This window comes from Chiloscyllium plagiosum, unplaced genomic scaffold (assembly GCF_037043375.1).
Source record: "Chiloscyllium plagiosum isolate Xiang-an unplaced genomic scaffold, Cpla_swu_hap1 HiC_scaffold_1, whole genome shotgun sequence".
In the NCBI taxonomy this organism is placed as follows: Eukaryota; Metazoa; Chordata; class Chondrichthyes; order Orectolobiformes; family Hemiscylliidae; genus Chiloscyllium; species Chiloscyllium plagiosum.
In genome coordinates this window covers 126,571,114-126,597,957 of record NW_028270139.1, presented here as the reverse complement: position 1 = coordinate 126,597,957, position 26,844 = coordinate 126,571,114, and the positions used below count along the sequence as shown (strand labels likewise).

The following is a 26,844-nucleotide window of genomic DNA, read 5'->3' as shown; positions in this document are numbered from 1 at the left end:
TTAAACTTCATCTGCCACTGCTCAGCCCATTGGCCCATCTGATCAAGATCCTGCTGTACTGAGTAACCTTCTTCGCTGCCCACTACAGCTCTAATTTTGGTGTCATCTGCAACCTAACTAACTGTACCTGCTATGTTCACATTCAAATCATTTTTATAAATGACAAAAAGCAGTGGACTCAGCACTGATCCTTGTGAAACACCACTGGTCACAGGCCTCCAGTCTGAAAGGCAGCCCTCCACCTCTGTCTTCTACATTCAAGTCAGTTCTATATCCAAATGGCTAGTTCTCCTTGTATTCCAAGGTATCTAACCTTGCTAACCAGTCTAGCATGAGGAACCTTGTCTAACACCTTACTGAAATCCATATGGATCAAGTCCCATTCTGCCCTCATCAATCTATTTTGTTACTTTTTCAAAAAAAAAAGTCAATCAAGTTTACGTGACATAATTTCCCATGCACAAAGCCATGCTGACTATTTGTAAACATTCCTTGCCTTTCCAAATACATGTAAATCCTGTCCCTCAGGATTCCCTCCAACAACTTGCCCATGACCGATGTCAGGCTTGCCAGTCTATAGTTCCCTGGCTTTTCCTTACCATCCTTCTTAAATAGTGGAACTACATTAGCCAACCTCCAGTTTTCCAGCATCTCACCTGTGACTACGGATGATACAAATATCTCAGCAATGGGCCAAGCAATCACTTCTCCAGTTTCCCACAGAGTTTTGAGGTACACCTGATCAAGTCCTGCGGATTTATCCACTTTTACACATTTTAAGACATCCAGCACCGCCTCCTCTGTAATATGGACATGTTTCAAAATGTCACAATTTATTTCTCCACATTCTACATCTTCCATGCCCTTCATCAAAGGCTGTCACTCTCACCTCACCTCTGGAATTTAGCGTTTTTCTTCATGTTTGAATTAACGCTGTAATGAGGTCAGCAGCCGAGTGGCTACGGCAGAACTGAAGCTAAGCATCAGTGAACTTGATGCACTGTTGATGACACCTTCCATTACTTCATTGATGATTGAGAGTAGACTGATGGTGTGGTAATTGACCAGGTTAGAATTATTTGGTTAGTGAACAGGGCATACCTGGGAAGTTTTCCACATTGCCAGGTAAATGCCATCGCTATAGCTGCAATGAAACAGCTTGGCTAGGGGCACCTGTTTGCTCTTCAGAGACCTTTGCTACAATGTTGTTAGGGCCCATATTCTTTGCGATATCCCATGCCTCTAGCTGTTTCTTGATATCATGTCCAGTGAACCAAATTGGTTAAAACTTAACATTTATAATTCAGGGGACCTCTGGACGAGGGAATATGGTAATAAATGCTGGCCTATATCCAGTGGTTCCCACATTCAGTGAAGGACCAATATAATCTAATTTGGTTCAGGTGGCTCATCAACCTTAATTTTGACAGCATACATCAATCAATTAGATATCCATCAAGTGAGCGAGCTACCTCTTCCTTCAGCATGGCATGCACAGCTTCATCTTCTTGGAAAAGTTGCCTCTGTCGCAATGTACAATAATCACCTTTTTGGTCACCAATTGGCCCATCTCAATTTGCTAGTCATCCACCATTTATTGGCTTATTATGGTGAGATGTGTCTTTAAGGGGCATTTTTAAGATTAGATTAGATTCCCTACAGTATGGAAACAGGCCCTTCAGCTCAACAAGTCCACACCGACCCTCCAAAGAGTAACCCACCCAGATCTATTTCCCTACCTGATATTTACCCCTGACTAATGCACCTAACACTATGGTCAATTTAGCATGGACAATTCACCTATCCTACATATCTTCGGACTGTGGGAGGAAACCCAAGCAGACACACGGAGAATGTGGAAACTCCACACAGTCACCTGAAGTGGAAATTGAACCCACGTCACTGGCATTGTGAGGCAGCAATGTTAACCACTGAGCCACCATGCCACCCTTTGTTCTGTCCAGTTTCTCTTGAAGAGAAGTGTTGTAAATCTGGCATCAAGGTGTCTGCTCTATGGAAAGCACAGCAAACAGGTTTAAGCTCTTCTTTCAAAAAGTAGACAAAGCAAGATGAGTAGGTCGAGCGAGACCCAAGGTTTTTCATTTGGCTTTCAGTTGCTGAAAGTTGGAGTTTCTGGAGGTGAAGCTGCTGGAGACAGCTCTCTCTCTCGGCTGCTGCAAAAGCTCAAATTCTCTCTCAGCTTATAGATTCATTCTATAGCAAGTGAGGGAAATCTGCTTTGCTGGTTTTGCACTACCAAGGGTGTGTTTATGTGATGCTACTTTATTGGAAAAGTTGATCAGTAGTAGTTAAGTATTAAGTATTTAAATACAGTTAAAGTTATGCCAATTCTTCTTTCTCATATTATTTTAATAATGGTGCAAGAATAATATGTGTTTTGCTTAAAGCTTAGTAGTCTGAGTCACATCTGGAATGCATCACCTTTAAATAAGATGGAAGTTAGAGCCTGGGCTGTAATTTGAGGGGATTTGGTTTGGTCTGTAACACCAATATAAAGCTTGTGTTCATTGCTATATTAACCGCAAGTTTTTCTCATACGCTGTTTCTCTGACTTTCTCAATTCTCCTCTGAACCTTCCACATTCAACTTAGTTTTTTTGTTGTATTATTACCTGCCTGACATGTCATACTCAGAAGTTTTATTCTTCTTTCTCATTGGACAGGAGATAGTGTAGAAATTATCCAGAACCCCCACCTCTCCATTTACACTGTTAATTATCCAAATATTCCTGCATGGGATGTGGGTGTCGCTGGCAAGACAGAAAGTTGTCAAAGAGGATTTCAAAGAGGAATTAAGAGTCAACAACATTGCTGCATATGAGGAGTCACATGCAAATGGGGCCACTTAAACCTTTGGTCAGTGTTTGTTAAAATTTTTTTTGGTGATATGGCTACACTGTGCGAACTATCAATTGGAGATTTCTTTGATTGAAGTCAAATTTCACAATTTACCATGGTGAGATTAAGAATACGTACCCTGGAAAATTAATTGAATGCTCTGTATTACTAGTCCAGTGTCAGTACCACTGTGCCACCACCTCGCCTGGTGTGCTGATTGTTGATTCATGCCAGTTTCCCACTGGAATTTCCTGTTCCTCTGCATTGCAGTGGCCTGCTGACAACACTAATCTGTTTTTGCTCATTAATTGGAGCCAAATAATATCTGCCTCCCCTCACCATCACTGCAATAATCTTCTCAGCCAATACTGCAAACCTTCCCCCATCTTGCCTGCACATTGTACATCTGGGAAGACTTAGTACCAAGTCCTACCTTCCTTTAAGCCAGGCCTCTGTTATAGCCTCAATTGTATTTATCACATTTCATGCAATCACAAGTACACAGTAAAACCTAGCTTAGATTTTATTTCTTTCACTCTTGCCAGGCCAACACATGAGTGTAGTATGGCGAGAATGCTGCTTCGTAGGTGATTATATATTTTAGGTGAGAGAAAATGGACAAGGCCCCCGCAAATCTGCCTGCTCAGGTGGATTCAAGTATCTCATGGTGTTATTAAGGAAGAGCAGGGAATTAAGGTTTAATCTTTCAAACAATGTAATTCATAGCTTGCTGAGTGTGGATTAACATCTGCATTTCCTACATTAAAACAAAGAAGACACTTCAGAATTACTTCACATCCTTAAGTCATGATAGGCACTATAAGATCTAAGCTTTTTGTTTAATCATAGCTATTGGGCTATCACAGAATTAAAGTTAAACTAGATCTCAATGTTAATTCACATCAACTTCCAAAGTCAGTATACCAGTCCACTAATGTATACAATGCTATTTCTTGAACTTACCATTAAATGAGAAGTACAGAAGAGCTCCAAATACTCTTCGCCACATCTGAGACCATTTAGTTGAGACTAGTAAAACTTCTTGGGAACATCTACACATATAGATTTGGAGTTCAGGAGCTGGATTTGCCTCCATTATACCAGAGTTGGAAATGGAAGAAATGCTGTGTGGAGACCGACAGTTGCCTGTCCCCCACTGTCTGGGATTCCAACACCCATGTTGAATTTCTACGACCATCCTTTCCCCAACAATAATGTAACTTCATGAGGAACAGAGGTGTGTTCCCAACACATTTCCGTCCACCATTATACTTATTGGGATGTGAATGTCTCTGGCTAGGCCAGTACATATTGCTCCTCCCTAGTTGTCCTTGAGAACGTGATGATGAGCTGCCTTCAACTATTGCAATCCATGTGCTCTAGGTAGACCTACAATGCTGATAGCAAGCAGTTCAATGATTCTGACACAGTAACAACAAAGGGCTGATACTGTAGTTCTAAGTCAGGATAATTCTTTTAACTTGGCAGGGAAATGTGCAGGTGGTGGTGGTGGTCCTATACATCTACTACTACCCTGTCCTTGTAGATGCCAGAGATCTTAGGTTCGGAAAATGCTGTTGAAGTAGCCATGCTGAATTGCTGCAACGGATCATGGAGATGGGACACACTGCCGCTACTGTGCGCCAGTAATGAAGGGAGTGAATGTTGAAGGGGTGCCAATCAAGCGGGCTGCTTTGCCTTGGGTAGTGTCAAGCTCTGAATGTTATTGGAGCTGTAGTCATCCAGGTAAATGGGAGTATTTTATCACACTCATGACTTGTGCCATGTGGACATGGTTTGGGGAGTTAGTTGATTACTCACTGCAGTATTCCTAAATTCGAACATACTATTGTGGTCAGTATTTATTTGGCTGACCGGTCGATGTAACAACTAGGTCACCAAGAGGGCCACCTGAAGAACATGTTGTATTTATGTCATCTTTTGCATAATAAAGCATGCTTTACCGCATGTGATGAAGCAAATTTGGAACTAAGTGACAATAGGCAATTTTAGGGCAGGCGACTGATGGACTCATGAAAGAGACATGTTCTGAAAGAAGACAGAAGTGCTAGCACAGGAAGATAGTCCCAAAAATGTTGTCATACAAGAGAAAACTAGTAAATGTCTCCTTTCTGCAACATGCACACATTTATAGGTCTTGATCTTTTCTCTCCTTGTTAGCATTCATCAGTGTCTCCAAGGGTGCTACAACAAATGAACCCAGACCAGCTCTAAACCACAATGGGAGTTGCAATGATGAGCTCCCCTTGCCGGAAGGAGAAATTCCACCACACAGAAGTCTCTCAAAACCCATGAAAAATGTGTTGGATATGGGGTGGAGTTATGAGTGAAGTATGGAAAGGAGACAGGGGAAAATCTGACTGCTCATAAACACATCATAGATCATGCTAGAACAGGTTCCATTCAGAATTCTGATGTTCAACAGCTATCGTTGTAGCTAGGATACTTTTCTAGCTGATGCATTTTTGAAATTAAATACTAAATTGACTAAAATAGCAAAAAAAAGATGAAGATCACAGCATTTCAATCACAAGTGGCATGCACAAAAGCATTAATAATCTATTTCCTGCAATCTTTTGACCATACTCAGAAGTCAATCTGCCCATGCACAAAATTAACCATGTGCCCAGGTTAGCAAGTCAAGTTAACCACTCTGAAATGTCCATCCCACTGCATCCAAAATTCAAATTCAAGCACCAATGTTCACATTCTCAATGGCGCATTGCTGAAATGTCTAGCAGTCAGCTGAAGCCCATTTTGGCCTCCACCACCCCCCACCAAACTCTGCCGCTACAACATTAAATTTGGTTTAAACAAGCTCAAATTCAGTCAATTAATCTGCCTTTGATGCGCATGACCTGTGACCAGCAGTCAACTGAAACCACTGATTGTCCTGTTCCTTCAGCTGCAGCAACTGAACAATCTTCAGTTCAAATAAGTTGAATTCATTAATCTCAATTCCCCAATGGCCATACCCTAGTCAACAATTGTTTCCAAGCAATAATGTTGTTATATCAAAGTTTCCACTCAAATTTCTCATTCGTCAGTGCAAAATGTAACATCACCTCAGCATAACTGAGAAAAATTCCAGCACATTTTCCCAGTTGCACCTTAGCAGTGAAACCAAACCATTTATATTCAGGATCATCTTATGACTTACATAGAGTATAAAGATTACAGTATTTATGCATTCAGGAAACCTAAAATTAGCAAACTTATTCATTCAATGGAAAAAATATCACTGTGCATTCCTTTATTAAACATTTGCCTAAAGTTAATAAGTGGTTTTGAATGATTTTTGCATTGAAAAACTTGGAAGTATTAAATCTAAAAGCATAGTAATCTTTCTTGAACTCTAAGATCTACTGTGCAGCAAAAGCGGATTTAAAAGTATTTCTGAAATGACCTGTGATCTCTCAAAGCATTTATCTCAGAACGGGGATAGAATCTTGATTTTTGTTTTGGAAGTGTGAAGGTTCGGAATAAAGGTTTTTCCCTATTTGTAGAATGGGAAAAGAAGAGCTAAAGGAATTAAAGAGAAAGCCCATTTAAAGCAGTGCACCAGAGACCTAACTGTAAGTCAATTTGTAAAGTCAAGGAGTGGTCTGCAGGATGGTAACTAAATACAACCAAAATGACATTATGAAATAAATTAGAGAAACCAATCCCTCTGATGGGGTCAGGAGTGGGGTGCTGGCAAAGCAAAGCAGGTCAGACAGCATCTGAGGAGCAGGAGAATCAACGTTTCTGGCATAAGCCCTTCATCACACTCTCGACACTGATCTCCAGCATCTGCAGTCCTCATTTTTCCCCTGATGGGAGTGTCAAGAACAAGATACATATAATGGAAGTTAAGAACTAAATCCATGAGGGTGATGTGACGATAACTACCTTCTGTGTGAAGAAATGAGAGTTCCAAAAAGCTGCTGAGGATAAGGCAATTGAAAATATCAGGTTTTATTAGTTATTAAGAGATACAAAATCTGATTGGCAAATGGAGTTAAAATGATCAGCCGAGGTCAAACTCAATGGCAGAGCAGGTTTGAGGGATTGAATGGTCTACTCCTGGAATGCCAGCATTTTAAAACTACCTCAGTAAAGCAAGACGACAATAATAAAACGAGACCTAATACTGGCTAAGTATCTGCAACCAGATCTTTTTATGCTTTTCTAAATTGCATCAGATGCAAAAGGTGGCATCATTGCAAATTATTTCTCCCTAATGGTGCAATGCAGTTCCTTGAAAGCCAGCCACCCTGCAGTATCTCAGTCAAGTGCCATCCTTCATACATCAGCTCAAACCAAGCTGCAACGCCTCACAGCAGGGGTGAGTGGTTTCAGTTAGTTGCAGAGGCTGCAGAACCAGGGATGGCTCTCTCAGAGCAGAGATGGTTAATGGGAGATCTAATAGGGGGAGTTCTTTTTTATAGAGCAAATAGGAAGAGTTGGTTCCTTTAGCTAGTGGATCAGTATTAGACTTCATTGATTTAAAGTAACTGGCAAAAGAACTAGACTGGTAATGAAGAGTTTGTTTTCCTGTGCACAGTGGGTTGTTAATATCAGGACTGCACTAACTGAAAGGGCGATGGAATGAGATCCTATAGGAACTTTTAAAAGGCAACTGGACATGTAAAGAAAGCGAACTAATTTGTAGGATTCTGGGGAAATAAAGCTGGTGTTTGGGGCTAAATCCACCAAGTCTTTCAAAGAATCAACATAAATATGAAATAGACTGTATTCCTTCAGGTCCTATGTTTCCTCAATGATTTCAGGCGCCAGCCACGAGGGAGTGTTGCACTGTTGAAGGTGTGATCTTTCAAATGAGGTGTGAAATCAAAGCCTTGTTAATCTCTCACATGGATGCAAAGCAATCTATGGCATTGTTTTAGAAAAGTCGAGGAGACTTACTCACAGCTGCTATTATCATCACAAAACAAATGAATGATCTGGTCATTTTCACATTGGCAATTCTGGAAGATTGCTGTGCAGAAATTGGCAAAGCATTTCCTGCAATACAACAGTATCTTCACTCAAAGTACTTGATCCATTGTAAAGCACTTTGAGAATGCCAGTGGTTAGGAAAAGTGCTGAAAAATGCTACTTCTTTCTCAATGAAGAGAAATGAAGAAATCCAGTTGAACATGATCATGCCTCTCTATATCAGCATGCAAAACTTTTCTCTCAGCTGAAAAGTGACTAGGAACAATGATTCAGATTGATTTCATCCCTTTTTATTCCAGAGATATGAAGACCTCATTATCAAGTGACCCAGCTGAGATCACTGATCATAGTGTTGACGACAAATGAAACTCTGCATCTTCACTGCCTGTGTGGCTCCGTACATCAGGTATCGAGCAAACAGTTTCACTTCATTTCGTAGCATTGATAATTAAGTGCAGTGAAGATATAATGCTACCCAGGTCACCATTTTCATACATCTTCTTAAAAAAAAAAATTTAGTTACATATTTTGTATATAACATTCACACACATCGAAGGAACCAAAGTTAGAACCCTGATCACCTTTCAACAACTACTCCACAGCAAGAGATGTCAGATTTTGAACTGAAATCTTGGGTATTGGGATTATGCATTCTGAGCCATATTTTATCTATTTATGCACAATCTCACTGCTTTCAAGTAGTGCACATGTTAAAATTGCTTCCAATGAAACAAAAGCCAATATTTCTTATAAATCCTTTTCATACTCTTTCCACTGCCTTCATATCCTTCCTTAGGTGCAGTGAGAGAATTGGGAACAGCTACCAAGGGAAAGATGGGGGCACAGTGGGAATGTGACTGGTCAAGTAATCCAAGCTAATTCCTGAAGAATCCAAATGGTGGAATTTAAATATAATTAATAATTCTGAAATTGAAAACGAATCTCTATCATGGCGACCATGAAACTAATCATTGATTGTTGCAATACACAGTCGGTTTTGGTTTACGTTATTCCCCTCTAAGCACCAAGGGTTCACAGAACAGTAGGGCCTATCTAGATGTAAACTCAGCCACAAGGAATAAACGCCCTACTCCAGAAGTATAGACAATAGACAATAGGTGCAGGAGTAGGCCATTCTGCCCTTCGAGCCTGCACCACCATTCAATATGATCATGGCTGATCATCCTTAATCAGTATCCTGTTCCTGCCTTATCTCCATAACCCTTGATTTCACTATCTTTGAGAGCTCTATCCAACTCTTTCTTAAATGAATCCAGAGACTGGGCCTCCACTGCCCTCTGAGGCAGAGCATTCCACACAGCCACCACTCTCTGGGTGAAGAAGTTTCTCCTCATCTCTGTCCTAAATGGTCTACCCCATATTTTTAAGCTGTGTCCTCTGGTTCGGCACTCACCCATCAGCGGAAACATGTTTCCTGCCTCCAGAGTGTCCAATCCTTTCATAATCTTATATGTCTCAATCAGATCCCCTCTCAGTCTTCTAAACTCAAGGGTATACAAGCCCAATCGCTCCAGTCTTTCATCGTAAGGTAGTCCCGCCATTCCAGGAATTGACCTCGTGAACCTACGCTGCACTCCCTCAATAGCCAGAATGTCTTTCCTCAAATTTGGAGACCAGAACTGCACACAATACTCCAGATGTGGTCTCACCAGGGCCCTGTACAGCTGCAGAAGAACCTCTTTGCTTCTATACTCAATCCCTCTTGTTATGAAGGCCAGCATGCTATTAGCCTTCTTCACTACCTGCTATACCTGCATGCTTACCTTCATTGACTGGTGTACAAGAACACCCAGATCTCTTTGTACTGCCCCTTTACCTAAACGGATTCCATTTAGGTATTAATCTGCCTTCCTGCTCTTGCCACCAAAGTGGATAACCATACATTTATCCACATTAAACTGCATCTGCCATGCATCTGACCACTCATCTAACCTGTCCAGGTCACCCCGTAATCTCCTAACATCCTCCTCATATTTCACCCTGCCACCCAGCTTAGTATCATCAGCAAATTTGCTAATGTTATTACTAATACCATCTTCTATATCATTAATATATATTGTAAAAAGCTGCAGTCCCAGCACTGATCCCTGAGGTACCCCACTGGTCACTGCCTGCCATTCCAAAATGGAGCCGTTTATCACTACTCTGTTTCCCGTCAGCCAACCAACTTTCAATCCAAGTTCTTACTTTGCCCCCAATACCATGCGCCCTAATTTTGCTCACTGACCTCCTATGTGGGACTTTATCAAAAGCTTTCTGAAAGTTCAGGTACACTACATCTACTGGATCTCTCTCGTCCATCTTCAGAGTTACATCCTCAAAAAATTCCAGAAGATTAGTCAAGCATGATTTCCCCTTCATAAATCCATGCTGACTCTGACCTATCCCGTTACTACTATCCAGGTGTGTCGTAATTTCATCCTTTATAATAGACTCCAGCATCTTTCCCACCACTGAGGTCAGACTAACTGGTCTATAATTTCCTGCTTTCTCTTTCCCACCTTTCTTAAAAAGTGGTACAACATTAGCCACCCTGCAATCCGCAGGAACTGATCCCGAATCTATCGAACTCTGGAAAATAATCACCAATGCATCCACGATTTCTCGAGCCACCTCCTTCAGTACCCTGGGATGTAGACCATCAGTAGTATGTGCAACTACTGTCATGAAGTCATAGAGTCATATAGTATGGAAGCAGACCCTTCGGCCTAACTAGTCCATGCTGACCCTATTCCCAAACTAAACTAGTCTCACCAGCTTGCACTTAGCCTATATCCCTCCAAACCTTTCCTATTCATGTACTTCTCCAAACGTCTTTTAAATGTCGTAGCTGTACCTGCATCTGTCACTTCCTCTGGCATTTCATTCCTCACACTAACCATGTAAAAACATTGCCCCTCATGTCCTTTTTAAATCCTTCTCTTCTCACCTTAAAAATATGTCCCCTAGCTTTGAACTTACCCACCGTAGGGAAATGACCCTTGCTATTCTCCTAATCAATGCTCATGACTTTTTAACCCTCTATAAAATAACCCCTCAACCTACACTTCAGTGAACAAAGTCCCAGCCTATTTTTATAACTCAAACCCTCCATTCCTGGCAACATTCTGGTAAATATTTTCCAAACCCTCTCCATTCAATAACATCCTTCCTATAACAGGGTGACAAGAACTGAACACAATACTCCAGGAAAGGCCTCACCAACATCCTGTACAACTTCAACAAGACATCCCAACTGCTATACTCAAAGGTCTGAGCAATGAAGGCAAGCATTATAAACTCCTCCTTAATCACTGTCTACCTGTGGTGCAAATTTCAAAGAATTATGCACTCGAACAGGTTTCTGTTCTAAAACACTACCTTGGGGTCTACCATTAACTGTATAAGTCCTGTCCTCATTTGTTTTACCAAAATGCAATACATCTCATTTACCTAAATTACAATCCATCTGCCACTCCCCAGCCCATTGACCCAATTGATCAATGTCTCTTTGCAATCTCCTCATTTTGCACTATACCACCAACATTGGTGTCATGCACAAACTTACTAACTATGCCTCCTGTATTATCATTCAAGTCATTTATTTAAATGACAAAAAAAAGTAGACCCAGCACTGATCCCTGTGGAACAACACTGGTCACAGGCCTTCAGTCTGAAAAACAACCCTCTACCACCACCCTCTGTCTCCTGCCATTAAGCCAATTTTGTTTCTAATTGCCAAGTTCACCCTGAATCCCATGTGATCTATCTTTACTAATTAATTTACCATGCAGAATTTTATCACAAGCTTTACTGAAGTCCAAGTAACAATGCCTACCGCACTGCACTCATCAATCTTTGCAAATAACTTATTTTAACAAGTGGAAAATAACACAAGAAAAAAAACTTCAAAAGTAAATATAAAAATAGACTCCATTCACATCCGCAATTCTCCCATCACCTCGTCTGTATTCTTCAGCTGAATAGGAACTACATTTAGATGATTAGTTAGGAAGGAGCAAAAAATTAACTTACCATGAGAATAATGTTTATCAAGAAGGCTATTCCCTCATAACAGCTCAACATGTTTATCAAATGACTAGCTGAACTTCACAGAGCCTGAGAATCTGAGATTGAGTTGCTAGTTTGTACTGAGTCAGCGCACCTTGGCTAGAATTATCAAAAGGATAATGTAATTTGCCTCAGATCTCCCAGATTTGATAAGGAAAAATAATATCTGGTCTGATACTGATTCCTATCAAGCAATCCAGATGAAAACATGGCTGGCTTTGGCTGTGATCTATATTGTCAGGTCTGCTGATATTCACCACCAGGGCCAAACATACATTATGCCCACAAGAGTAAACCAACAGACTCAATACCTATAAATAGCAAAAAAAAACTGAAGAAAATAAATTTCACAACAGCAGAGGGAAAATTTAAAAGTTCATCCCATTCAATATCCCAAGATTATCTAATTCTGTCGAGTTTTATTCTCCAGCTCTAAGAGTAATTATTGTTCAATTAGTTATATTTTACATGTAACCGAATTCATCTGATTTGGCAATTAACTTGTAATATCATCCAAGTGTTCAAAAGTAAAAATGGCAAGCATGTTACAGATTTGGGTTAGGCTATTTGGCTCATGCATCAACTCTCTATCTCAGCATCATGACTTGGTGCCATTCTCTGGCCTTCCCCCCCCCCCCCCCCCCCCCCAACCCTACACTCAAAGACTTTGATTCTATTTAAATAATTACTCTTTTCAAAGTCTCAACTGGGCACACATTTCCAGGGAGTGCAGATCTGAACTACTCTTGTTGTGTGAACAAGTTCTTTTTAAATCTCATATCACAATTGTTCTTTTGTAAATAATCAAATCTGTGCCCATGCGTTCTCAAATCCTTTTACAAATGGAACAATTTATCTTTATTTACTCTATGCAGCCGCTCATGATTTTGAAAACTTCTATGTGGTCTCCTCTTAACCTTCTTTCTTGAATTTATCGTCATAATGAAGTTTCTCATCTCTGAACCCATTCTCGTAAATCTCTTTTGCACTCTCTCCAATGCATTCATATCTTCCATTATACAGTGCCCAGAACATAATGCTTCAGCCGGGGTCTAATAAGTATTTTATACTAGGGTTGGATCACACTTCATTCTTGTTATGCCCGATGGATGGACTTCAGTCATGTTACTCCAAATGCATGCAGGAGCATTATCTTTATTGATAATATAGATTAACATTGGGGCGGCACAGTGGCTCAGTGGTTAGCACTGCTGTCTAACAGGTTCCCAGGTTTGATTCCAGCCTCGGCCGACTATCTGTGTGGAGCTTGCACCATCCTCCCTGCGTCTGTATGGGTTTCCTCCGGGTGTTCAGTTTTCCTCCCACAGTCCAAAGATGTGCAGGTTAGGGCGGATTGGCCATGCTAAATTGCCCATCGTGTGAAACATGCATTAGTCAGAGGGAAATGGGTCTGGGTGGGTTACTCTTCGGAGGGTCGGTTTGGACTAGTTGGGCTGAAGGGCCTGTTTCCACATTGTATGGAATCTAATCTAACATTATACTTGGCATTTTATTTTCATGAAATTTCATGAGCATAGGAAATAGATTAGAATTGTGAATAATATGTGCAGATAATCTGCACTCAGGTGTAATTGAGAGGAAAAAATTCCAAGTTGTGGTGAATGCACATGATAAACTATATTGCCACTTAAAATTTACTGTATTCACTGTTAACAATCGCAAAGGTTGGTATATGGAATTAGACCAGAGTTCAGCCTGATATTAATGAATGGTGCAAGAGACTGAATGGCCTACTCCTGTTCCTATGTTCTAAATTATTGTCTATATATAGAAATATATACATATTTGTATAGGTTTCCTACCCTTGCTATTATTAATTCTGAAGGTACATCAACCTCACTCTGACAATAACTAAATCAAGAACAATTCAGATATGGACTCAGCCAGTTTACATCAAGAGTTGTGATTATTTGCAGAGACCAGTGGAAACATACTCGGGTAATGTTAAAATAGGGAGGAAGGTGAAGGCAGAGGCAGTGAAGAGACGCTGACCAAATCTATAGCAAAGGATTGTATGGGAAAGGAAACACAATATGGGTCCAATATCTCCAGCCACCTATTCCATTTGTCCCACCTACTCCACCCCACGGATTTCATCTAGACTAGCTTCTCTGTTTGAAACTTTTTAATTTTTAGAAGAAAAGTGCACAAAAAACAACTGACTGTTCACCTGGATCTGAACTGGTCTGGTAACATTAGGAAAAATTGATAAGCTTTCAAACAAGTCTGCAGGTAGACACCAATAGCAGAAAACATGAAGAGCACTTATTCCACATTTGTAAAATTTGCAGCTTTGGTACAAACAGTGTGCACTATCATAGTACATACCTACAAGTCGGGAATTCATGAAGGAAGAGGAGGAAATGTTGTCATGCGATCCAAGGTCCCTGTTGGTCACTTGCTCATAATGCACTCCATCACCATAGTTCTACAAACACATTAAAATAATACAAACATGATTCAACATTTTGGCAATTGCCAAACAATGTGCATGGTGTAAACATGACATCTAAAAAAAAATTCAATGTAAAAGTGCCATCAAACACCACACACTTGTTCTTGTATTTTAAATGTTTGGTGGAAATGCAAGGGCATATATAGCGAAGTTCCTGGCTCATCAAAATCACAACCACATCATGCTGCAATAAAACATCAATTCAAATCAGATGCATAAAAAGCTCTGTGCTCAAACAGCTTACATCAATGTTATGTTATAGTTATATTACAATACTTTTGAGTGCCAAGATACCTGAAGAGAAGTTTCTCAGTGTCTCACCAGTGAAGGCAATATCAACAGCAACAAAAGCTGCTTGATCAATAATGCCACTCTCTGCTTGTTGGTCTGTACAGACCATCTGGATCATAGCAATTAATCTGCATGTAGATGTAAAAGTTGTGATTTAGAATCTTCAAGTAACTGTGTATGCACAGCTTACTTTCCTTGATCAGCAATTTTTTACTGCCAAAAACCTTTCCGCCCGATCCATCCTCTAAAGAATGAAGCTTTCACAACAGCATTTAGTTATTTTTACTCAACATTGCATTACTCCTGAGTCATGATAATGAATATCCTCATGATTCAACACCAGACACCACAGACAAGTACAATCCTATCTTTAACCATTTCTTCCAGTGGCCAATAGGTAGTAATCTGAAAAGACAACACCAGCCAATGCACCTTTCTTTACTACAGGGATTCTAAAATTAGTTCCAATTCCTGCAAGATCTGGGAGCTTCGCACAGTAGACAATGAGTTTACCAAACATATCCATGAGAAGCGTCACCTACTCACATTGCTGAAGCTCAATATCTTAGGACTTGAGGAGGAGATGGAGACAATTAGCCCCTCCACAGCAGGAAAGAAACCAGTTTCTGGACCAAGGTTTAAGAAGGTAAATTTAACAATGAGGGAGCAATTAGCAGAGCAAGAAAGACAGACAATGATCCAAGATGGAGAGAAAGACAGGAACAGAACTGATTTCAAACTCTAGCTTCGTGCAGGGTTAATGAGAATTCCGGACAGAGTCATTAAACAAATACCAAGGGCACTAACAAACAAGATGACACAAGGGACTATGGGTAGTGGATTATTAACATCTAGAAATGTAACTGGATTAGGGAATTTAATAGCTTGGGGGCTCACCTGATCACTTAGACAAAATGATAATTCCATATGTTATAAAATATCGGAATGGGAATAGGCCATTCAGCCCCTTGAACAATTACAAACACACTCACCTGTACAACTACTCCACTTACCCAGTTCTGTTACATAAATCCCAATACTTCTCCCTAATAAAAAAAAACTAGCAATTTTTACAATCTTAAGACAACCTAGCTTGAACATCTAATTTGAAGGTGGGTGGGGGAGTAGCGTTACATACTTCAACTACTGTGTGTGTGTAGGAATGGTTCTTGGTTTTCACCCTATTACAGGCTAGTTCTAATTTTGAGACTATACATCTTATTCCGTTTTACCTGATAAAAATACTTTGTTTTTTTTACAATTAATCTAACAAGTTTTTTTAATGTAAACATCCCCATTAGATCACCATTAAATGCTCTTTACGCAGGGGAATATAGGTCAATCAATGCAACGTGCAACATTTCGCACTCTCGCCTTCATTATTATTTTCGTGTATCCACACAACCATCCTGCAAGAGCAACGTAACCTTTCTGAAGTGCTCAGAAAAATAAAATCACTGCACTCCAGATGGGGTCTAATCAAAGCTTCATACATTTACAGTACAATGCAACTCCTTATGTACAAAATAAGGTTAACATTAGCATTCCAACTTTTTTGTCAGAACCTTTATACACGGACACCCAACTCCCTTCCTACAATTTTCTTTATTCATGCCCCCTCCAAAAATATTCCAATTTGTCTTTCTTGAATCCAAAACAGATTATCTTAAATGTAGAATCATAGAATCCCTACAGTGCGGAAAGAGGCCATTCAGCCCAACCCTCCAAAGAGCAATGCAGACCCAGCCCCCAGACCCCCACCCTTCTCCCCACTCTATCCCCATAACCCTGCATTTACTATGGCTAATCCACCTAATCTGTACATTAAATGGGGCAATTTAGCATGGCCAATCCATCTAACCATACATCTCTGGACTGAGAGGAAACTGGAGCACACAACAAAAACCCATTCACCCAAGGTTACATCCCCATAGTGGCATCCAATGACAGTTTTGCCATTTATTTAACCAGCCTATGTCTATTTATACTGTCTTTCCACACTTTCCACATTTACTGTGGACCTTTCTGTTCTTCAAAGAGACACAACTAATTCAGATAGTTCCATGTCAGTTAGATTAACATCTGTCACAGGGAAACAGTTAAGTCATTAGGAGCAGCACGGTGGCTCACTGGTTAGCACTGCTGCCTCACAGCACTCTTTGGAGGGTCGGTGTGGACTGGTTGGGCCGAAGGGCCTGTTTCCACAATCTAATCTAATCACTTATGAAGATGAAGAGAAAATAGCTTTTAAAAGAATGACTATGCTTGTTAAAATACATAGCATTATTTGAGGAGGTAATAAACTTGGAAGATGGACAAAATGCAGTCAGTATACCGAACATGGGCTTTAGAAGTATGATACTACATTCAAAATTGCTATACAAATGGAAGGTATAGAATTAGGCAAAAGGATAGCAAATGCGATTAAGTCAGAATGCAGAAAGATTGATACAAGGGAACTTTCTTTTAAATAGTTAGAAATGGATAGTGGTGTTTAATTCTGGAATCACTTCTCACTGACTTGGAAATAGGCCAAAGGAAATTACATGAGAACTCGCTTACTAGACAGAAACAGGTGTGCTTAATCCTTTAGAAGACCAAAGGAAACTGCAACAGAAAATTGCTCTCTTAAGATAATGGGCTAAGAATGAAAGGCAGATTTGATTCTCATGAAGTGTCATGTATGAACATGTTAGTTAAAAAAAAATAACAGCAGTTATTACATACTAGATGAGAGCAGGGTCAGTGCAACGGAACAGCATTATAATTGACAGTAAAGGGTGTAAGTCAATTGAAAAAATTGCTAAGGAATCTTTTTATTACAAGAGGTGCAAATATTTTTTTAAAAGTCAAAAGGCATTAATTCACTATTAAGGATCTCAGTAGATTTTGTATGTTATTTGACTAAGCTCTACATGAAAAGGTAAGAGTGATAGAACCAGAAAGATATGGCACATAAGGAACTCATTCAGTTCATCATGTCTGTCTTTGGAGAGGATACAATGTAGCCTCATTAAGATACTGTCTTACCATGACAAAAAAAAAAGGAGGAACTCATAAATTGCGTTTTTGTTCTATTAGAACTATGCAGATTATAGTATTTATAATTATGAAAGGATAAAGCTTAAGTTATAAAAGCTGAAGTATCAATATCGGAAATTGTGAAGTAATAGGAAAGGATTACTAAATTACCTTAATGGAAAGTTCTACTTCAGTCTAATACTTCTGCTTCATAATTATAGCCTATTAGCCTCAAAAGGTAGTCAAGTAGGGCATTACTAGGGGAGGTAGGTTACTATTGTAGAGAGAATTTAACAAAGCACTTTTTCCAAAACTGGTAGTGGAATTCAAGATTATGAATGGTTAAGATAAATAGCAATACACTGCTTCTACTGATCAGTAAGACAATGACAGGAGAATACAATTTCTGAGACTATAAAGAAAGGACGATAGATCAGACATTTTTGTTCAAAGGGCAGTTAGAATGTGGAATTTTCTGCCACATTATAATTCAAAACAATTTAAGTATCTGGTTTCAAAGTGCATTACATAAATGTTTGTAAAAGAAGAATATTAAGTACCTGCAGGTTTTTAAAAAAAATGAAATTAGATGGTTGTCTCCTGTGGATAAAAATATTGGTGCACACTTGATAGATATAAAAGCCGTTTCATTTATGTCACATTCTATATGCGGGTGATTGTTGAAACATTGACAAGAGTCTAAGACTGAAACTACCTTTTTGTACTCTAGCACATATATTGTAGGCATACATTTTCTAAGTATCAGAAGAAATGTTTCTTCAATGAAAGTGTGCATCAGAGTTGTCTCTGAATGTGTGCAGCTATGCACAAGTAACACACAGGAACATATCAAAACAGGGGGAAAAAAATTATAGCCAGGTCAGGTAGCATGTGTGGAGAGAAACATAATTAGCACTTCAGGCTGATGACCTTCATCAGTATAGTCTATCCCATTCTGCCCAAAAAACTTTCAATCACAAGTTTTCTAAACCAAAAAGAAATAAAATCTTATATTAGTCCAAATTGAAACATGTTGATAGCTTTCAATGTTCATTCTAGATGTCATTAAATGGCCCCATCTTTACTCCGAGTAGTAAGAGTATGGAATGCTTTGCCTGCAACAGTAGTAGATTCGCCAAGTTTAAGTGCATTTAAGTTGCCATTGGACAGGCATATGGACGTACATGGTATAGTGTAGGTGGGATGGGCTTCAGATTAGTATGACAGGGCAGCGCAACATCGAGGGCTGAAGGGCCTATACTGCACTGTAATGTTCTATGTTCTATATAAACAACCTTCCATTGTTCAATTAACTCCACTGGTTCACCACCACCTACTCTCTAACACATACTGATCTCTTTGTCCCAAACATGGTCTGATCGAGTAAAGCTTTTCAGAAATGTAACTATTACCCATTGGCTAATATTTGCAATCCAAACCCGATAGTGCACAAACACACATCTTTCATCTTTCATCCACACTTCCCGTCTGATCTATTGAGTTTTACCAGTACTTTTCTAACCTGTATTTTGCTTGTTATTTCAGAATTCCAGCAATTGCAGTACTTTGCTTTGAGAAAGAACTACCACACTGACCAATTCATTACGTTCTCAGATATTACACGTTTTTATAACGCAGATTTCTAATGGTTTGCAATAATCTGATTCAATCAAGAGTTCTTCGCTAAAATAGAATCTAGATATTGGTCTGGCTTCTTGCAATCTTCTCTATATCCTGTCGTCTTCTTTTTTAAAACTATCAACTCCTCAAAAGACTCATCCTAGACTTAATCACCAGACTTTTGTTTTCTCTCCAACTCTTTGAAGAGGATGACTCCCTTAAATTCATGCCCAGTATTTTGCATTTAAACCAATCAGGTTTCAACCTGTTTTTATAAAAGTGATGTTTCACTTTGGTTTTGTAATAATAGTTATGTAATAAAAACCTTTGATATCCCTTATCATCTGGTTAACTCCAGTATTCCTCCCGTAGTTAATATATCTTCAGATCTATTGGTGATGCTGCCATGGCCCTTTGGAGGTTTTCTTTCTCAGTGAGTAAACAATTGTTTATGCTTTTTGTTGTTGCTGCGAAATACTAACTTAATAAGCACGTGTGTGTTTGTCCCTTATCTCATTGTATATCCGCTTCCAGCTGGTTGCAATGGAGTCTTTCGTGGCTGAATCCTATATTAATCTTGATCTTTTTTTCTTTAATAATTATGTCCTAACTAATTAATTATTTCTCAACTTAGCTCTAACTGGATAGCACTTAGAGCCATATCTCTGTTCTATTAGCTCAGAGTCCTCTCCTTAGTGACTTCATATGAATATGTTAGATTCCACATGTACACAGGTGACACCAGCTCTTCCTTTTCACCATTTCAAGTGGCACTTTACAGTGTTCCATTGCTGTCAGTAAATTTACCCAGTATCCACTCAGACTCGCTGAAATTTCTTCGATTTGTAAGTTGCAGGAATGAAACAATCACCTTCAGGTTTCACCAAACTCTTTGTGTCCTCATCACTAAGTTATCCTTCTTCCCAGCCACTGAGAAGTTTTGAACTTTTGCAGGCCAAGCAGTTCATTTGACCCCCAGCTGAAAGGCAGCTATTCAATCATTAGGAAACATTCATTCATGCATTTGACATCTCCAGATCCCCAGTTTAACTTCATCCCATCACTGATGGCCATGTTTTCAATCTTTTCCATAGAAACAACTTTTCCATCTTTATGATCCTCCAAAAAATCACATCATGTTATAGCCTTCTTTGGCCAAGTATCTATTTCTAACTGATAAATTCTGTAAATTGCCTTGGAACATTTTCTGATGTTCAAGATGCCAAGAAAATGCAAGCTGCTTTTGTCACTCAGATTTTAAAGAACATTTTGGTGACCCTGGGTTGAGAAAACTATGTCCTGGTGACACTGCAGACAGTCATTTTAAATATTTTCCTACCAAATTGGCTTTCAAGAAAGTGGCACACACAAAACAGAGCAATGGGAGTCATAGTCATAGAGATGTACAGCATGAAAACAGACCCTTCAGTCCAACCCATCCACGCTGACCAGATATCCCAACCCAATCTAGTCCCACCTGCTAGCACCCGGCCCATATCTCTCCAAACCCTCCCTATTCATATACCCATCCAAATGCCTCTTAAATGTTGTAATTGGACCAGCCTCCACCATTTCCTCTGGCAGCTCATTCCATACACGTATCACCCTGTGTGTGAAAAAGTTGCCCCTTCGGTCTCTTTTATATCTTTCCCCTCTAGTTCTGGTCCCACCCCTCCATCTTACTAGTTTAAATCCTCCCAAGCAGCTCTAGCAAATCTCCCTGCATGTATGTTAGTCCCCTTCCAATTTAGGTGCAAATCGTCCTTCTTGTACAGGTCACTTCTTCCCCAAAAGAGATTGCAATGGTCCAAAAAATGTGATTCCTTCTCCCATACGGAATAGCACTCCTTATATTGAAGTAAAGATTTATATGTAATATTCCTTTGTTTATACGTAGCAACATGCAATGCATGCTTAGGGGCAATGGTATGCATAAAAAGAACACCAATTTCACAACATCGTACAATAGATTTTCGATTATCACCATCTTCAGTCATGTGTTTGAATTTTAAGTTTTATCGCCATAATGATTCTTCAAAATAAAAATGACATTTCAATAACAGTAAGTTGCACACAAATTAGCATTGACTGTAAAATTATAGTCAACTGTTACTTACCCTGGATGGACTAGGCTGATCTCCTGCTCCCCAGGATCCAGAGTTTGTTCTGTCTTCCAGAGCTAAGCACAAGTGAAAACAAATGAGCCTGTTATCAGCCTGGATTGTAATCAATGTAGATATCCCCAAAAGCTTTCTTTACATAACCACTAATTAATGCCCAATTTTATAGTTCAGGTATTTGTGAATAGAAAAGTTTATTTCGGTCAAATCTACAAGGGCACTGATTATCTTCAAACTGTTTTGTTTTTCAACTCACTTAGATTCTCTTTGATGCATAGCTTTCTATTATAGATGGCAATTAATTAACAAAAATGAAATCGCTGCATGTTTGTTTAGCAAAGACTGTTGCTCTCTACTTCAACTTTTCAAACTAAACACCAAGAAGGAATGCTGCTGCAAGTGCGCCATACACAAATTCCAGTTTGATCCACAGTCTATCACGTGGGGCCACTTAAGTTTGCTTTGTGGCCCAGCCCGGTAAGGAAGGAATGCCTGTCAGAAATCCGGGTACCAAATGGCTTTGCTATTCAAAGCAAATGTTTGAAAAATAAGTGATAAGTGATAAGTCAGACTCAGCTGTAATATGACTGAATAACCTGCCAATCCTGTAAAAGTTCAAAATGAATTCACGACCACTTGAACAACCTACCATAGTAACTCACAGGCAAACAAGCAACAAAAAATGAAAAACATCGACAAAGCAAGTTAATGACAAAAAACGCGTGCATAAATGCAAGGTACTGTCAAACAGATTACACAAGGGCAGTGAATATTTCTAGTAATTAATTGATCTACCCATATATAACATTCAAAACAAGGGACATTGGAACTGAAAATTGCTAAAAAGGGAGGAAAATTCATTTCAAATTATCACTGGCAAAAAGCAGCAAACTGCTAGCCAGCAATAACAGAACAGGGATCTAGCATACAGAAAAAAAACTTGCATTTATAAAGCATGTCATCATCAAGCTGTCACAAAGCACTTCAAAACAAAATGATTGTTGCACAGAACAACCCCGTGTTCTCTTGACAGAGCAAGTCTGAGCAGCTGACCGCTTCTTGCATTATCACATTTTAATTCTAATTTTCAACATCTGCAATATTTTTGTTTTCTTTTCCCTCCATGACTTTGTTCATTGAGATTTAATCTTGATCAACTTCTGAATAGACTTGTGTGGGAGCATCTTATGACAAGGTTTCCTATCTCACCAGCCAGCAGTGAGCACATCTGCACTAATGCCCATTGGCTAACAGCTACTTTACTATCTAAGGAGCCTTAATTGTCTGGAAGTGGGATTTCCAAACCTCATCCAGAAGTATCCCATCTCTCTATATGCTTCATGCAGCAAATAATGCCCGAATGTTGTGTTGCCTACTTGATACCAAAGTTAAGGACATCTCTTCAGGGCTGGAGAGGAACTTGGAGTGGGACAGGAAGGATACAGTTGTCATTGTCCACATGGTTACCATGCAACAAGAAGCTTGTTCAAGGATTACGAGCAGCTCAAGGCTAAATTCAAAAGCAGAACCACAAAGGTAATAAACTCCAGATAACCAAATGAGCTACATTCAAGTTGGCAAAGGGTAAAGAAGACTGGAGAGAGGAATGTGCATGACCCAAAGATTTGCCTGGGAGAAATTGATTCTAATTCATATGGCACAGGGACTAGCATTGGGGAGAAAGAAAACTGTTCCTTAGGGTCAGATTTCATTTGAACCACGCTGAGAGATCCAAATGCCGTCAGGAAATAAATTGTAGGATTTTGATTCAACAACACCAAGGTATTTCCAAATCAGGATGGTGAGTGGCTTGAAGGGAAACTTGCAGGTGGTGATGTTCCTCGGTCTTAGAGATGGAAGTGGTCGTGACTTTGGAGTGTGATGTGTAAGAAGCATTGCGAATTCCTGCAATGCCTCGTGTAGATATTCAGTAGCAGTGGTGTGAACCGTCAGTAATGGAGGGAATGGATGCATTACCAATCAAGTGGCCTGTCCTGGATGATGTCAAGTTTCTCGAGTGCTGTCAGAATTGCACTCATCCAGGCTAGTGGGCAGTATTCCATCACACTCCTTACTTATGTCTTGTAGATTGTGGACAGGCCTTGAGGAGTCAGGAGGGAAATTACTGACTGCAAGATTCCTAGCCTCTGACCTGCTTTTGTAGCCGGAATATTTATGTGAAAAGTCAGGTTCAGTTTCTGGTCAATGGCAAGCCCCAGAATGTTGACAGTGGGGTATTAAATAATGGCGACAGCACTGAATGCTAACAGGTGATGGTTAGGTTATTTCTTATTGGAGATGATGATTGCCTGGCATTTGTGGAGCACAAAATGTTACTTGTCACTTTTCAGCCCAAGCCTGGATATGGTCCAGATTTTGCTGTATTTGGATATGAACTGCCTCAATGATTCATTCGGCATCAGTCCATGAATAATCTTCGGCGAACACCTCCACTTCTGACATTGCGATGGAAGGAAGACTGTTGACGAAGCAGCTAAAGATGATAATATCCTAGGTCCAATCTTGAGCAACTGCTGCAGAGATGTCCATAATTAAGGATCCTCTAGGGATTAGCAATCTCAACACAGTAGATATTCAAATTTAGTTTGAGGGAGAGCAATTTGGGTCTACAACATGTTCAACTTAAATAGGGGCATTTACAAAGGTATCGGGAAAGAGTTGTCTGCAGCAAGCCAAGTATGAAGGGCAGCCAACACCAATAGAAACATAGCTGAAAATGTGTTGCTGGAAAAGCGCAGGTCAGGCAGCATCCAGGGAACAGGAGAATCGACGTTTCGGGCATAAGCCCTTCTTCAGTCATTCCTGAAGAAGGGCTTATGCCCAAAACGTCGATTCTCCTGTTCCCTGGATGCTGCCTGACCTGCTGCGCTTTTCCAGCAACACATTTTCAGCTCTGATCTCCAGCATCTGCAGACCTCACTTTCTCCTCAATAGAAACATACTCCAGCATAAATTGCATCTTGTTTACTCATTTATGGGATGTAGATTTCACAGGCTAAGCCAGCATTTATTGGTCATCATTAACTGCCCTTGATAAAGCGGTCATCATGGAATTGTTATGGCACAGGAGGAAGCCAGTCAGCCTATCGTGTACCATCGCTTCAATGAGCATCATTACCTAGTGCCAATCTCTGTTTCTTCCCTACATCCAATCATCCAGTGCTCTTGAATGCCTCAGTTGAGCCTGGCTTCACCACATTTCCAGGTCATGCATTCTATTCTTTTAAACATTGGCAACATGGAGAAGGATGTATTCCCCTCTATTCAGCATTGCTTCTTCAGCATATCATTTTAAATCTGTCTTCTTGTCTTTGTTCTTTACAGAAAGATGAACAGCTTCACCCTATCTACCTATTCAGCCTGTTCATAAGCCCGAAAACCTCTAGAAATAATCCCATGTCAGTCTTCTTCATGAGCTACTTATTTGAACTGCTGCGGTCCTTAGTGTGCAGCAACAGTTACAATGCTGTTAGGAATGAGTCCTAGGATTATAACAATGACAAATAAGAAAAGCTGATAAGGATTTGCCATTGTCAATACCAGTTAGTCCAACTAGTACCATTCCTGTGCTTAGACTTTGTTGCAGTCAAGCGTGGCCATTTCAGTGACAACTTATAAAGAGCAAACACATTGCTATGGGACTGTATGCATGTGTGTGTGTATATATTTTTTAAAAATATATATTATTGACCAATTCAGACCAGGCAAGATTGGCAGATGATTTACTTCCTTAAAAAAAATACAAGGGACCAGATAATCTTAGGAAATTTATACTGGAAAAGTAAAAAAATCACAAGACTCGTTGGAAACAGAGGGGTGGTGGTAATTTCAAAGAGGTATCGTAAGCATGATGGCCCCTCTCTGTGCTGCACAATTGTATGGGCTATAATTCTTGGACCATGAGAGGAAAAGTAAAAATGTAAAGTTGTAATATAACAGTGGGACAATAGAAAAGGCATATTCTTTATGAAAAAGCTCCTTCCAAAATGCTGTAATGCCTACATTTCATAGAAACATTTCAGTCATTTATTTTCCATCAATGAAATATTGTTGAGCTAGTTGAGGATTCTCCAAAGGTAAACATGCAGGTTGAGTCCGTGATTAAGAAAGCGAATGCAATGTTGTCAATTATCTCAAGAGGGTTGGAATATAAAAGCACTGTTGTGCTACTGAGACTTTATAAAGCTCTGGTTAGGCCCCATTTGGAGTAGTGTCCAGTTTTGGTCCCCATATCTCAGGAAGGACATACTGGCACTGGAGCGTGTCCAGCGGAGATTCACACGGATGATCCCTGGAATGGTAGGTCTAACATATGAGGAATGGCTGAGGATCCTGGGATTGTATTCATTGGAGTTTAGAAGATTAAGAGGAGATCTAATAGAAACTTACAAGATAATACATGGCTTGGAGAGGGTGGACGCTAGGAAATCGTTTCCGTTAGGCGAGGAGACTAGGATCTGTGGACACAGCCTTAGAATTAGAGGGGGTAAATTCGGAACAGAAATGCGGAGACATTTATTCAGCCAGAGAGTGGTGGGCCTGTGGAATTCATTGCCGCAGAATGCAGTGGAGGCTGGGACGCTAAATGTCTTCAAGGCAGAAATTGATAAATTCTTGATGTCACAAGGAATTAAGGGCTACAGGGAGAATGCGGGTAAGTGGAGTTGAAATGCCCATCAGCTATGATTGAATAGCAGAGTGGACTCGATGGGCCGAATGGCCTTACTTCTGCTCCTATGTCTTATGGTCTTACTGTTGCAGAAAAAGAATCAATTAACAATTTTCAGGAACATAACTGCATCATACAGTATAAGATTAACTCATTCTTGTTCAAGTCAAAAGGTAGTAGGCTTAAGCAACACTCCAGCACTCAAGAACATAATCTAAGTTGACATATGACTATGAGCTGTAATGCATAGTGCCATATTTTGGCTAGGACTTCAACACCAAGTATCTTCTATGTTCAAGACTAGATAATGAAGGTTCCACGGTACTCTTCAAAGTTAGGCTGTGACTTTTTAGTGTTCTAAACACTGCCGACAATCAATGCTGACTGAAACAGATTAACTAGTCATTTATTTATTGTTATTTGTTAGACTTTGGTACAGTCAGATTGTAACTATATAAACATATCAAAAGTAGTTTATTACAAGGCATTAGATTAGATTAGATTACTTACAGTGTGGAAACAGGCCCTTCGGCCCAACAAGTCCACACCGCCACGCCGAAGCGCAACCCACCCATACCCCTACCTTTACCCCTTACCTAACACTATGGGCAATTTAGCATGGCCAATTCACCTGACCTGCACATCTTTGGACTGTGGGAGGAAACCGGAGCACCCGGAGGAAACCCACGCAGACACGGGGAGAATGTGCAAACTCCACACAGTCAGTCGCCTGAG

At 39.9% G+C, this 26,844-nt stretch overlaps 1 protein-coding gene across 5 annotated transcripts in view; it reads right to left on the bottom strand.

Annotated features, from left to right (window-relative positions):
* Positions 1-26,844, bottom strand: part of tcf4 (transcription factor 4) — a 618,789-nt gene that overhangs the window by 438,645 nt on the left and 153,300 nt on the right. For all 5 annotated transcript variants that reach the window (XM_087990548.1, XM_087990538.1, XM_087990560.1 and 2 more), the window contains 2 exons: positions 21,417-21,478; positions 14,241-14,340 (listed from right to left, as the gene is read on the bottom strand). In XM_087990548.1, the coding sequence (XP_087846674.1) occupies positions 14,241-14,340; positions 21,417-21,478 (162 nt within the window). The remainder of the gene's footprint in view (positions 1-14,240; positions 14,341-21,416; positions 21,479-26,844) is intronic.